Raw genomic sequence first — 14,980 nt, forward strand, 5'->3', positions numbered from 1 at the left:
CAATTTTTTTTTACGTGCACTCAGAATAGTGGCACAAAAATAACGCCATACAGAGGCAGCAGCAGCTAAAACATTGGACAGCAGCAGCAACCCAAGCCTCATGGTGCAGGAGTATGAGGTGATGAGGTGAGATGCACACTGAGGACAGTGAACCCCAGAAAGGCCACCAGTCCAGATTGGGTGACCAGAAGGGCCCTAAAAGAATGTGCAGACCAGCTGGCTGGGGTCTTCACTAAGATCTTCAATTCTTCATTGTCCCAGTCCTGCATCCCGCCGTGCCTAAAGTTGGCCACAATTGTCCCACTGCCAAAGCGCACCAACATTAGCGGCCTCAACAACTACCCACCAGTTGCTCTAACACCTGTTATAATGAACAGTGTGGGCAAGTAAGTAATTATAGTTACTAGTTACTTCTTCAAAAAAGTAACTGAGTTAGTAACTGAGTTACAAGATTCTAAAAGTAATTAATTACTTGAAAAGTAACTATTGCATTACTTTAAAAAAAATGTTTAACCCTCTGGGGTCCATGGTATAACGGGCCATTTTTAACTACTTTTGATTTTCAGGGCTCAATCCTTGGCCCTCTTCTTTTTTCATTATACCTGCTCCCTTTGGGGTCTATTTTTAGAAAACACAAAATATCCTTTCACTGCTACGCAGACGACTGCCAAATTTATTTGCTTTTAGCACCAAATGGCCCAGGCTCCATCCAAATCCTTTTGAACTGCCTTGATATCAAAGCTTGGATGGCTCTGAACTTTTTGAGTTTCAATGAGAGTAAAACGGAGGTGATTGTATTTAGACCTAATAATATTTCATGTAGCCTGCTCGTAAATTGTGGTTGGCTAGGGTCTTATATCAAGCAGCATGTGACAAACTTGGGAGTCATTATGGACTCAGATTTTACTTGGACAAACATATTAGTTCGGTGTTGCAAAAAAGCTTTTTCCAGCTGGGGCAAATAGCTAAGCTGAAGACAGTTTTGTCAAGAGGTGACATGGAGAAGGTAATAATAATAATAATAATAATAATGGATTGGATTTATATAGCGCTATGCCTTTATTTCAACACGGCTTGACTATTGTAATGCACTGTTTTTTGGAGTCAGACAACGATCTCTTGCTCGTCTTCAGCTCATTCAAAATGCTGCTGCCCGCCTCTTAACTGGTACCCACAGCTATGAACATGTAACACCTATCCTGTCTTCTCTTCATTGGCTTCCTGTTCATCACAGAATCAATTTCAAAGTCCTAACACTGGTTTATAAATGCCTTAATGGTCTTGCTCCCCCATAACTTTCCGAGTTACTTCAGCCTTATATTCCTTCATGGACCCTCAGATCAGCTGACCAGCTGCTGTTGGTTGTCCCAAAATCAAGGCTTAAACGTAGAGGAGAACGAGCCTTTTCAGTTATGGCCCCAAAACTTTGGAATACGCTGCCTTTAGATATTAGACAGGCATCTTCGTTTCCTGTTTTTAAAATGCTCTTGAAAACACACCTTTTTTCGATAGTGTTCAGACTGGCTTGAGTTGATGTGGTTTTTATGTGTTTTATTATGTTTTATGTGAGCGTCAGTGGTTGTATCTTGTGTTTTATCCTGTGATTCTGTTCAGCACTTTGGGCAAACGTTTTGTTTTTAAATGTGCTATATAAATAAACTGGATTTGGATTTTCCCTCCACATTTCACCTTTAAAAACTATTTACTTTTCCTTGTTTAGTATCATCCTTTTCAGCACAACCTCACACGTCTGAATTTACAGTTATGTTTTCATTTTTTACATACTGTATTAGCACAATTGATCTAAAATCAGACAAAAACATAAAATCCGAGTAGAAAATTTTATATTTTTTACTGTAACAACCACAAACATGTTTAATGAATCATATTTCATAACTTTAAATGCAAATATAAATTGTCAATTTTAAAATCATATGCACAAGTTTTGCAAACATAGTTATTTGCAGCCATTTACCTTTTACCCTTTTTATAACCTTTTCAGACTATTTACAGAACAATCAGCTGTTCTTCATTCAGTAAGATGCCACACAAATTATTTGTGCCACTCCAATAATTTCTGTCCACTATAAAGGAGAACATCACAGCCTGATACCTGCAGGTCTGACAGCAGCAGGTGTATCACTCCTGTTTCTACCTGGAGACAGCAGTCGCCTCATTGTTCTGACACACAACACAAAACTATCCACAACACTACACACTAACTACACAAGACAACACATTAACTACACACTGCAAACACGCTAAACGTCACAAATCTCTCACATCTCAAAACTCGCTCTCGCTCTCTCTTTTTCTGCTCTCTCTCTCGCTGTCACTCCTAAATCTTCCGCCTCTTCCTAAACAACCAAATGTCATGTCGCCATATCATTTTTTGATTGGTCGACATGGTGCATTTTTCCACCAACACCAACATGTTTTTTGTTTGGTCATAAGCAGAGTGCTTGCTAGCGCTGTCCTTAGACAGTAAACGTGATGAAACTATTCAGGAACAAACGCCGTGTATATATTGTTTATCATGACTCTGGTTTTACGTGGCCTGTCAACACAATTTAAAAACTGTTATATATCACCTTGTTGCTTTGTCATCTTGAAGTGGTCATGTAATTGGCTTACCCCGACCACTTTATTCTTCTTCAATCAAACAGCAGCACTCATGCGATTGTTTTGCTCACTAGCTCCAGGTGTTGTGCCAGAAAGTGGTCGTCGGGCAGAAAGTGATTGCTGTCCGCGGGAGTGCCCGCAAATGCTTAAAGCTGTAGCGCCTCGATTACTTACAGCTACTTCTGTGTAACTAATATAATGTGCAGTAAGCTGAACACAGCTTCAACCGTCTGTTGAAAAATAGTAACGGACCGTATTTTGTTGTTAGTAATGGTAACGGCGTTGTAACGATAGGAACAGTAATTACTCATATTACTCGTTACCAGTGTTGGTCAAGTTACTTGAAAAAAGTAATCAGTAACTAATTACTGATTACTTCCCCAAAAAAGTAATCCCGTTACTTTACTGATTACTTATTTTCAAAAGTAATTAATTACTTAGTTACTTTTTAAAAACACGATTTACAACCTGAATAGTTGATAAAGCGATAGATCTTTCAGCCCAATTCTACTTTTTCTACATAATCCATCATACAAAATGTAATCAAATGGAAAAGTCTCTTTTTAAAACTTGTTTTATTAGTTTTAATCTTTTAACTTTATGCATCAAGCAAACATTTAATTATCTGCAACATTCTCTGACTGGAAGAAATTTGTTTAATATTTAAACCTATTTTCTGCACATTCCAGCACATAAAATATTTTTTTTGTGTGTTTACACTCACTCTTTCAAATAGATGCAAGTAAAACACTGCAGAAAATAAATAAAGTCAAAGACTAGCGGAGGTAGGGTAGGCAGAGGTTTGTCCTGGTGCAGGTGTGCCGCAGCGGTCAGTGGAAGAATCCACGAGTTTCTCTGTGAATTTCCCATTACGTCGTAGCTACTCGGTGCTTGCTTGGAGGTTTAGGGGTTTTTTCGCTGTAAAAAGAAGTTTTCTTCCCACGCACAGCGGACACTAATGTTTTTGTCACTTTTTATGGAATCAAACTCAAAGTAAGGTCAGTACTTCCACGCTTTAAACGCTGCACGCTCATACTCTCTTCCGCACTCGATAATGATCCATTGTTGATCTGCACACAGCTGTTGTCACAAACGTCGCACTCGCTTACGTCACTGTCATGAGACATTCTCGCAAAAAAAATCATGGTTTTAGTAACACAGTAACGCAGTGTTCCTACGGGAAAGTAACGGTAATCTAATTACCGTTTTTGCAATAGTAATCCCTTACTTTACTCGTTACTTGAAAAAAGTAATCGGATTACAGTAACGCGTTACAAGTATCTCTGCTTGTTACTGAAAAAAGTAGCACCGTTAGTAACGTCGTTACTTGTAACGCCGTTATTCCCACCACAGATAATGAAGTGCTTCGAGAAACTGGTCCGACGTCACATCATGTCCTGCCTGCCACCCACACTCGACCCGCTCCAGTTCGCATACAGAGCTAACAGATCAACTGAAGACGCCATTGTTGCAATGCACCACATCACCATCTCTCACCTGGAACATCAGAGGCGATTCACCAGGCTGCTCTTTGTTGACTTTCGCTCTGCTTTTAATACGATACTCCCCAACAGACTAATAGTTAAACTGCTGGATATCGGACTTCCTTCTACTACCTGCTGCTGGATCAGAGACTTCCTGTCAGACCGTGTATAGAGGGTTAGAGTGGGGCCTCATCTTTCCTCAGCCCTCAGCCTTAACACCAGCTCTCCACAAGGCTGTGTACTAACACCCCTACTGTACACTCTGTACACACATGACTGTGTTAGTTCCCACCCAGTCAATGCAGACATGATATAGAGCTGAGGTCCAGAGCATGTCGGATTTGTGTGCAGACAACAACCTGGACTTCAATACCACCAAGACAAAAGAGCTCGTAGTCAACTTCAGAAGGAGGAAATCTGAGCTGCAGCATCAACAGGGAGTGCATGGAAAGGGTGTCCAGTTTCAAGTTCCTGGGTGTGCACATAGAAACAGACCTCCAATGGAGCTCAAACACCTCGGCGGTTTTAAAGAAGCCCCAACAGCATCTTCATTTTCTGAGAATCCTCAGAAAAATGGAGCTGAAGAAGGTGCTGCTGATCGTCTTTTACCGCTGCTCCATTGAAAGTGTGCTGACAAACTGCATCTGTGTGCTGTTCTCCAGCTGCACCACAGCATTTCAGAGGGTTATTAATATGGTCCAAAAAATCATTGGACATCCTCTTCCCTCCGTTAAGGACCTGTACAGCACTCGCTGTCTCCAGAGGGCACGCAGCAATAGTAATGTGCAATAAACATACTCATTCTTTTATTTATTACGTCATTCATTTGCTCATACCATTCATGCACTTAAAAAAATCCACTTTAATTTAAGTTACTGTGCTGTTTTGTTGTGCTATTGTACTAGGTATGACTGTGCAATGACAATAAAGAGTTGTCTTTATTTGCTGTTTTATCGGTTTGCTAGTTGTTGAATAGCCCTGATCAATGCAAACAGCTGACCTGACTGGATACCTCCCTGGACTTTTTAGGGGGAGGTAACAATGTTTAAAACGATAACAATAATATTTATATTTATAACAAGGTGCAATAATAATTAATGTGCAATAATAACAGTGTGCAATACACATACACTTATTCTTCTTTTTTATACTAAGTTAATATACTGTGTTGTGTTGTTTGTTACGTTGTGATGTGTCATATCGTGTCGTGTTGTGTTATATGTAGTGCCGACGTAGGACAGTTTTTCCAATTTCATTGTACTACTGTACTATGTATGACTGTGCAATGACAATAAAGAGTTATCTTATCTTATCTTATCTTAATAGTTTTGTGAGCTTTGACCTGAGATTCTGGCGTTTCTGGCAAAATACATTGATATTTAAAAATCAATTCAGAATTTATTGAATCAAAATCACTTTATTCAAGCTAAAATCGTTTTGAGTCAGAAAAATCGATTATTGAAACCCACCGCTATTTATAATTTAGTCTGGTAACCACCGGTTTCACTAACTAACCAGACCCCACTAACTGTGGACTGTGGGAGGAAGCCGGAGAGAACCCACGCACAAAAAGGCCCCGCCCTCATTGTGGAGTTGAACCACTACTGGCCGTGATGTCAAAATATCCATTTTTCCCTTTGAAAGACTAAAGGTTAAATATCAGCTGTATTTCCTCCGGCCAGTCAAGAGGGGGCGGTAGGCTTTCATGACGTCACTATCCTCAGGTTAATGTGTTTGTTAATTGCTGGCTGTCATGGTAACAGTGTGGCGGCCTGTGCCGGGAGGCAGTTGCAGACAAACGTTTGGCTCTGTGTGAAGTGATCTATCCGCTTCTGATCGATCACATGACTGTTGTGGAGCTGCTTCCGATCGGTCTGATCTGTCATCGATCGCTTTTTCTTTGTGTCCGATTGAGGTTCGTTTCTTGTCTACGCCAATGTACTCCGGTCTCCGCGCGCAGTGGGCGGGGATTGACCTCCGGGGTTCCACGTCACACCGCGATGGTTGTCCACCCTGCGCCCGCGCGGGCGGGTCTATTTTATCCGCGCAAGTCATCAGTCACGTGACGCCCTCGGCTGTCCTAGTGGCTGATGAGGGTCACGTGAGCTGTGGACACGTTGTCATAGAGACTGACTCCCCCCTCACTATCGTCAACCCGCCCCGGTAGAGAAAAGAAGCGCTCCCTGACAACTGGCGGGGGGCTGGGCTCACAGACCTGAGTGGATTGTGATTGGTCGAGCGTCCCAGCAGCGGGCTGAGCTGTGATTAGTTAGAAGTACAGAGCTTCGCTGTCAGTCAGAGAGAAGCCCCGCCCCCTCCGCTCAGACCGCGGACGCTCCGGGACGAGAACCGCACTTCTTTGATCAGAGACCGGAGCAATCAGCTGGATCAATCGGAGATCGGCAGGTGATCGACCATCGGCTGATCAGGGATCGGTTGATCAGGGGAATGTCCCGGCTGCTGGAGAGTAGGAGGCAGGACAGGATGAAGGAAATTAACCTGAAGGTGAGTTCACCGGAAAAAAGAAAGAAATGCTCTCCGGGCGCGTGCACACCGCTCCTCGCGGATGGATCGGGGCAGACGGCTGCGCGCGTCCGATCAGGAGTTATTGATGAGTGATCGTTGAGGGAGCGGCGGGAGGCGGCTGTTCCGCTTTGTTTCCGCTTAGACTGTTCCGTTACTATAGAGTATCGATCACAGCATCGATACCTGCTGATCAGACACTGATCGGCTACTGATCGGTCGTACACGCTGATCACCGATCGATCGATGATCAGCGTGTACAGGAGGCTGTGTTTGAACACGTGAGGAAAGTTTGAGGAGAAACGGAAACGGGACTTTTTTTTCCGTTCAGACTGGAAACTGCTCAGAGCGCGCGCGCGTGTGTGTTCAGCGTCCGTGTGCGTTCGTGGCGCGTGTGCGTTCGGCCTGTGTGCGTGTGTTCACACTGAGTTTTGGTGTGTATTAGTTTGTGTGTCCGTTAGCTGCAGCGTGGCCGCTTTGTCCTGCAGGAGGAAACGAGAAGGGGGAGGGGAGGCTGTGTGTGTGTGTGTGTGTGTGTGTGTGTGTGTGTCAGACAGGAAGCAGGGAGGAGGAGTGAATATTTGACTGTGAATATTTGACCTCTGAGCCGTAAATAAAGACGGAAACTGAGACAGGTGACACACTAATAAAGTTTAGTAGAAGATAAACCCTTTAAATGCTTAAAAAAACACACACACACACACACCGTCTCTCTCTCTCACACACACTCCGTAAAACTTTATTTGAAGTCCTTCATTGATCTGCCATCAGTGAAACTGATCAGTTTTAGTTCATTGATCAACGCTGATCGATACCCTCTGTCTGCACCAAGTATTGCTACAGACCGACCAATCAGCTGCTTCAGATGATGATGAGAACATGATGGGAGGTGTGAGGCCCAGAGCAAATGTCACGTTGATCAGTGAGCTGACATTACCTGAGCTCAGGTGAGGAGGCTTCACTCAGTCAGAATAACCTCACATGAACACCAGATCATGTGATTACCGCCCCGTCACATGATCTCTCTCTAACGCTACACAATGAGGGCAGAGCTGCACTTTGACCTATGCTCAGGCAGATGCTTCACTCTGATGTCAGAGAAGGAAGCGAATGTTTCCCTCGTGCCAGCACGCGACCACGTTTCCATGATGACCTGACGGTGCGCTGCTATGAATTATGGGATCGCATAATCTCCCAAAGGGCGCCGCAGTGTCCCCTGGCATGGAGGAAGCTGTAAAACTCCTTTCAGCTCTGACTGAGGAACACTGATCTCACCATTAGCTGTGCGGTCATGTGACTGCGCTGCAGTGCATTGTGGGATGGAAGTAGAGCCGGTGTGTACTTTGCTGAAGAAGGAGTCCTGTTTCTATGGTTACCCACATGTTAAAAATTGACATTTTCAAACTGTGAGTGTATTTCAGCAGCCAACCACAGGAGGAAGAAGCCACAATCAATAACCTTTGACCCTGATCAGGTGACTGTGCGTGTGCAGAAACAGGTTATTAAAAACGAGTTTAATCAGAAACGCAGTTTGAACAGTTAATGAAAAATAAAGTCAACACTGCAGCTGTCACACACACACAGACACACACATACACACTGTCTCTCTCACACACACACTCTCACACACACACACACACACACACACACACTCTCTCTCTCGCACTGCATGCTGGGAGTTTGATGGTGGTGAGTTTGGTGTGTCTGAGTGAGAGTGTGAGGTGTGACCCTTATTAGCTGAGGTGATCAAGCAGAAGACACTAGATATAGCCTTTCTCCAAGAAACACATACTGACAGTACAAATGAAATAGACTGGGGTCTGTGGTGGGGAGGGCAGCAGCTTCGTAGCCATGGGACAAATTTTAGTGCAGGAGTTGCTATTTTATTTTCTCCTTCTCTTAATGCAAATATTACTTTCAGTATGGAGATGGTAAAGGGGAGAGTCCTTATGGTGAAAGCTGAAATAGGTTTTATTTTTACTTTTGTTGTTGTCTATGCACCAACCTTAGGGTCAAGGGGACTGTGTTGTGTTGGGTGGGGACTGTAATTGTTGTCTTGACTTTACTTTGGATAGGACAGGGGCGGAGCCGCATCTTTATCAGATGTCCTACGGAAAATTAACTTGGTTGAGGCATGGAGGATGAAGCATCCTTCCCCAGGCAGTATACCTGGGTGAAAGTCAATGATGGCAGAGTTAGTGCAGCCAGATTACACGAGTTTTATTTGTCTGTTCCACTTACTGCTCGAATTGTTAACTGTCAGTGTTTTCATGTTGTTTTTTCAGATCATCACTAATTTCTTTTTTTTTTTGTTGCCTGTCCCATTTGGATCTTTAGCCATCAGAATTGTTGTCTGAAGGCCAAGAAAGATGCCAAGCGGCTTTACTTTACCAATTGGATCATCATGGCCTTGCCATATTGGTCCATTTGATTGACCTTTATTATAATTATGTATTTATTTGATTTGATTTTCGGTTGTTACAGATGGGACAGACATGACTGGGGGATAGGACAGGGAGAAAGAATGAAAGAACGAGAGGGAGAGAAAGAAAGAAAAAAACAGAGGGGAGAAGAGACGGTGAGAAGGGGGGGAAGAAAAAAAAGAAAAACAAACAAAACACCTGGATCACCTGTATGGAGAAAAAAAACAGAAGAGAAAGCAAACAACAAAGAGCAACATAATAAAAAAACAGCACCATCACAATAAACTAGCTAGCAGTAGATAACAGTAGATGCTAAATATTACATGTTATTGTGCAGTACGTAAGATCAGCAGCGCACAATGTGCTTTGAGGTAGTTTGTGTAGTGTGAACACCCGTGTGCATACCTGTGTGGATCGGTACGTTTGTATTCCAAAGGTTTCTCCATGTAACGATCTGCTAGGGAGTGTGGGGAGCCATAGCCCTGTCCACCAGGACATGAAGCAGGTATGGAAGAGATCCAGGCCCCAGACATCCAGAGGCCCCAGAATACGAGGACCCGAGGAGGACCACCAGGGGGGCAACCGTGTCACCCTCCTGGGAAGAGCTGAGGAGAGCCCCAAAGGAGAGGTCACCCAGCAGCCACGGAGCAGAGACCAGAGGGGGTAGCCGATAAGTGCCCACGGGCTCTGCCGGCAGCCAGCTGTGCCAGAGAGGACCAGGCCTCAGGCTGTACCCCACCCCCCGGAAGGGGCCCAGCCGGGCCACAGGCACCAGGCCCCGCCAATCAGCCACCAGGAGTGAGCCGGTACATGCATGAGCGCCCAGCCCCAGACACCAAGAACCACCAACACACCAACATCTGAAGGCATCAGCGACTGGCAGGGAGTGTGGTGAGCGGAGATAGGCCTCCATACCTCGGAGAGCTTGAGATGTTCCCAGAGAGGTGAAGTCTAAGACCCAAGCTGACATATAGACACAGATGAACAGGCACACGCAGACATAAAACGTGCATTCCCACCCCCATATACAGAAAAAACAAATACTCGGCACTGCCCAAACATACTCTATATCCCAGGTCCGGGTACCCCTGCCCCCAGAGGGGCAAACCGTAGAGAGTTAGAGAGCCCTGCAGTTGGGCCGATGCACCAGAGGTCCCCATGCACCCACCCGCCCACCGACCCGGCAACACAACAACCAGGACAAAGGCCTGGCCAGAGCCCCGGCCCGGGGGCGGAGCACCCCCAGACCCCTAAGCCTCCACGCCCATCCCGGATCCACTCAGGGGCAGCCAGGCTACCAGGCCAGTAACCAACTTCCGCCAGCATAGACCCTCCCCCATCTCCGCTGTACGTAGCCACAAGGAAAACACCATCTAAGAGCCACCAGAGCCCCTAACCAGGTCATGGCCACAACCCCTGCGTTAGGCCTTCCAGGGAAAACGTCCCTAGGGAATCCCTAAACGCCCTAAGACCGTCCCTACCCCCATATCAACCACAATAGCAAAGGTAGGACTAAACCATAACCCCCCCCCCCCCCCCCACCCCCACTAGGTGATGAAGCCTATCAGAGGGATTGATCAAATGTGATGGCAGAGGCTGTATCAAGACTAATGTGCTCTATTAGATGGTTTTTATATTGGTTAGAATTAAGATTATTTTTATTTTCCAGTTAGTGAGGACCATAGGGCCGTAAAAACAATGTGGGCTGTGTTTATTTCTGTAACGACCTCATCCAAGTTGCCTAGCAAGCACACTAAAGGGGAGGCTGGAATGTTACATTTCAGACACTTTGATAAGTCTTCACATATCTCGCGCCAAAACTTCTGAACTGGTGGACAGAACCAAAGAGTGTGGACATAATTGTCCGGTGTATTTGCTTGACAGTGTGAGCAGTTATTGGAAGACGTATAGCTCATCTTGAACATCCTATGACCAGTATAGTGCACTCTGTGTAATATTTTGTATTGTATTAATTGCCAACTGGGATTTCTGATCCATTGAAAGGTTTTTAAGCAAATCTGAGACCAAAGGTTTTGGTCTAAGCTGATTGATAAATCCACTTCCCATTTTGCAATAGGAAGGGATATTGATTCATCTATTTTAGAAAGTGTTCTGTATATTTTACAGAATAATTTGGGGGATTTTAGATTAAAAAATTGTACCACACTTGGTGGTGTTTGTAATTCAGCTTCACTGGGATTAAATTTCTTTTTTACTATGGACTTAATTTGTTGATATTCCAAAAATCTTTTCTTGTTAATGCCATATTGTATAACTAGTCTGTCAAACGAAATAAAGTCTGTTCCTTCCAATGTATGTTCCAAGTATTTAATTCCTTTACCACTCCAATCTGGCAAGTTGATCATATCATTGTTTTGTAATACCGGTATGTCCGGATTGTTCCAGATAGGTGTACGTTTACATGGGATTAATGAAGACTCTGTCATTTTTAGAAACTCCCACCATGCTGTTAGAGAAGAGCTAATATTGATGCTTTTAAAGCATTCATGTCGTTTGTTGTTTGAGCTGATAAATGGTAGGTCTGAAATTTCTAGGTTATTACATAGTGCCTGTTCTACATCTATCCAAGGTTCATCTAAGAAGGTGTGTTTCAACCATCTAGAGATGAACTTGAAGCCTGTTGGCTAAAAAGTAGTGATTGAAGTTAGGCAGATCTAGTCCTCCTTTATCCTTGGTCCTTTGTAATGTTTTTAAGGTGATACGTGGGGGTTTATCTTTCCAAAGGAATTTAGAAATATACAAGTCCCTAGGGAATCCCTAAACGCCCTAAGACCGTCCCTACCCCCATATCAACCACAATAGCAAAGGTAGGACTAAACCATAACCCTGTAGTTAGATCTGCAAGCTTGGGAGAAACATTAATACCTAAATATTTAATATTTCCAGATTGCAGTCGGGTAGATGAAGAATTATGGAAGGAGCAATTAATCGGAAGAACTGTAGATTTTTACCAGTTAATTGAATAATCTTGGACTTTTGAGAAAGAGTTTATCAATGCAATCACCCCAGAGATATTGGTTTGTGAGTTTTGGCGAAAAAGTAACACATCATCTGCATAAAGGCTGATTTTATGTTCTACATCCATACATTTTAGGCCCTTAATTGTTGTAGCCTATCTAATTGCTGCTGCTAGTGATTCAATAAAAATTGCAAACAGTGAAGGGGAGAGTGGGCATCCCTGCCTGGTGCCCCTCAGGAGACAGAAGCTGGAGGATGTTTGGTCATTTGTTTATGAAAGAATTTCCGAAACCAAATTTGTGTAAAGTTGCAAATAAAAATTTCCAGTTAACTCTGTCAAACGCCTTTTCTGCATCAAGAGAGAATATTATGGTTTCAATATTTTTACTACATGAGTAGTCTATTAAATTAAGTAGTCTACGTGTATTTGTTGATGAGTGCCTACCTTTTATGAAACCAGTTTCGTCAGGATGAATTAAAAGGGGGGTTATTTTCTCTAATCTCTTTGAGAGAGCTTTGCAGATTATTTTAAGGTCTACATTTATAAGGGATATTGGACGATAGCTTGAAGGAAATACAGGGTTTTCACCTGGTTTTAGTAAGAGACTAATATTTGCAGAGTTCATATTTGGTGGAAGTCTGCCATTTTCTTTGATTTCCTGCAACATCCTGTGAAAAATTGGTGCCAGAATTGTCCAGAATTCTTTGTAGAATTCTGCTGGAAAGCCGTCTGGACCTGGAGTCTTATTAGTGGGCATACTTACCAGCGCTTACTGGAGTTCACCTGGCGTCAGTGGCGAATCCAGTGCCACTGCTTGGGTATCTAATAATTTTGGGAGAGTTACATTATCGAGAAATTGATCAATTTCGTTTTTAAATGGGTTCATTTGTGGTGTATATAAAGTTTCATATGTCTATCGATTGACTCCAGGATGTCCACAATGTCTTTGCCGGCAGGTGATGTTGTGCCGGGGGAGTCTGCCGGGCGACATCTTTTAGATGGCGGCGTCTCAACTTTGGCCAGGGAAGACGCACTCTGGGCCTTCTTCATTACTAGGTCATGGAAGCACCGGTTGATGAAATCTTGGAGAGCGTCTAAACTCTCCTCGTTGTCCTCCAGGGTGTTGGAGATAGTTGGACAAATGTGGTTAGTTAAATGACAAGTGATTAGTGTATTTGGAATACTTGAAGTTTAAAAGCATTTTTTAATTTCTATGCTACCCTTTGCTTTTTCCCGCCAAATCTCCAGCGTCTGACGTCCCCTACAGCATAATTCGCTTACCCGTCTCCCTTCCGTCCCTTACCGTCTCCCTTCTGTCACTTAGTTTTAATGGAGCTGTTTCTATCTACCACCAGTAAATCCAAACCTTTTTGGCGGTTCAATGTAAAATTATTGCATGGTCAGATTTTCTGTGAAAATTTTAGGTGTTTTGGGATTACTGGAGATCAAGGAAGGATGATTTTAATTCCTTCGTTCAATGGTGGGAGGTAGGAAATTTGTGTGTTTTGTCAGCAAAATGGTTTTAATTTGATAGTCAATATCATGACAACTGTGCAGGAGCTAGAAAAAGAGATAACACATATGGAGAATGTCTCATCAGGCTCCAGGACATGGACGCTCCAACTACATTTTCCTTTAATTTGGGGAAATCTGTGGTTCACAGAAAGCAAATGGTGTGTCTTCATCTTTCGGATGGAAAGGTGACCACAGATCTGGCCGAGATGAGAAGGCATGCAGTGGCCTTTTACACGGACTTGTTTAGTGCGGATAGCTGTGATGTGGACTCTGCTTCGGACCTTCTGCAGGGGCTTCCTCAGCTGAGTCCAGGGGATCAGGATGTTTTAAACAGGGATATAACCTTGGATGAGCTGTTTGTGGCGGTGTCTCAGATGGCTTCAGGCAAAGCTCCAGGAATAGATGGTTTACCATCAGAGTTTCTTGAGCACTTCTGGAGTCTTCTGGGTTGGGACAGCTCTATAGCATTGCTATTGAGCCTTTTCTCTGTAGACTGAGGAGCAAGTTGAGGGGCTTCTCTTTGCCAGATCTCGCTCAGAGCCCTCCTGTTGTTGTGTCAGCATGTGCTGATGATGTTAATGTTTTTATTAAGGATCAAAGGGATGTGGAGGAATTAAAGGAATGTCTGGTTTTGTATGAAAACGCTTCTTCAGCCAGGGTTAATTGGGGTAAGAGTGAGGCCTGTTTGGTGGGGCATTTGGCGAGTATTCCCAAACTTCCTGGGAACCTTCGCTGGGGTCAAAGGGGCATTGAAACTCTTGGGGTTTACTTGGGGAGTGATGACTTTGTGAAGCAGAACTGGGAGGGAGTGCGGGAACAGGTGGAGGCTGAGTTGTCTAAATGGAACCGGTTACTCCCCTACCTGTCCTACAGGGGTAGAGTTGTAATAGCTAATAATCTAGTTGCCTTGTCTTTATGGCACAGGTTACTTGTTTTAGTGTCACCACCCGGTCTTCTGGAAGAGGTGCAGCGGCTTCTGGTGAAGTTTGTCTGGTCGGGTCAGCATTGGCTTCGTGCGGTGGGCCTGTATCTTCCTGTGGCGGAGGGGGGACAAGGCCTAATAGATGTTTTGTCCAGAACTCCAACCTTTAGACAACAGACGGCACAGAGGCTGCTGTATGGCTGTGGTCACAGCTGGATGACTTCTGCTCAATTGTTGCTTAGGAGAGCGGGCCGGCTTGGATTGGACCAACAACTCTTTCTTCTGAAATTGGATTAAGTGGACCTGTCTGGGCTTGTACCATTTTACAGCTCGGTGGTTAATGCCTGGCGGGCGCTGAAGGTTGCACGTACTCCTAACCCCAGACCTGGGATGTGGCTTTTTAAGGAGCCACTGTTTTTTAATGACTTCCTGGCACTATGTTCTTGTTTGTGGAGGCTGGCATTATCAAACTCTGTCATCTTACAAGGATGTCAATGGGTGCACTTGGTGG

At 44.1% G+C, this 14,980-nt stretch overlaps 1 protein-coding gene across 3 annotated transcripts in view; it reads left to right on the top strand.

Moving 5' to 3' along the window:
- Positions 1 to 6,414: 6,414 nt before the first annotated feature.
- arhgef2b (rho/rac guanine nucleotide exchange factor (GEF) 2b) overlaps positions 6,415 to 14,980 on the top strand; it is a 40,697-nt gene continuing 32,131 nt past the window's right edge. For all 3 annotated transcript variants that reach the window (XM_082550716.1, XM_082550717.1, XM_082550718.1), the window contains exon 1: positions 6,415 to 6,611. In XM_082550716.1, coding sequence (XP_082406842.1) covers positions 6,555 to 6,611 — 57 coding nt within the window. In that variant the 5' untranslated portion in view covers positions 6,415 to 6,554. The remainder of the gene's footprint in view (positions 6,612 to 14,980) is intronic.

Source organism: Aulonocara stuartgranti, assembly GCF_965226115.1.
Source record: "Aulonocara stuartgranti genome assembly, chromosome: 11".
Classification (NCBI taxonomy): domain Eukaryota; kingdom Metazoa; phylum Chordata; class Actinopteri; order Cichliformes; family Cichlidae; genus Aulonocara; species Aulonocara stuartgranti.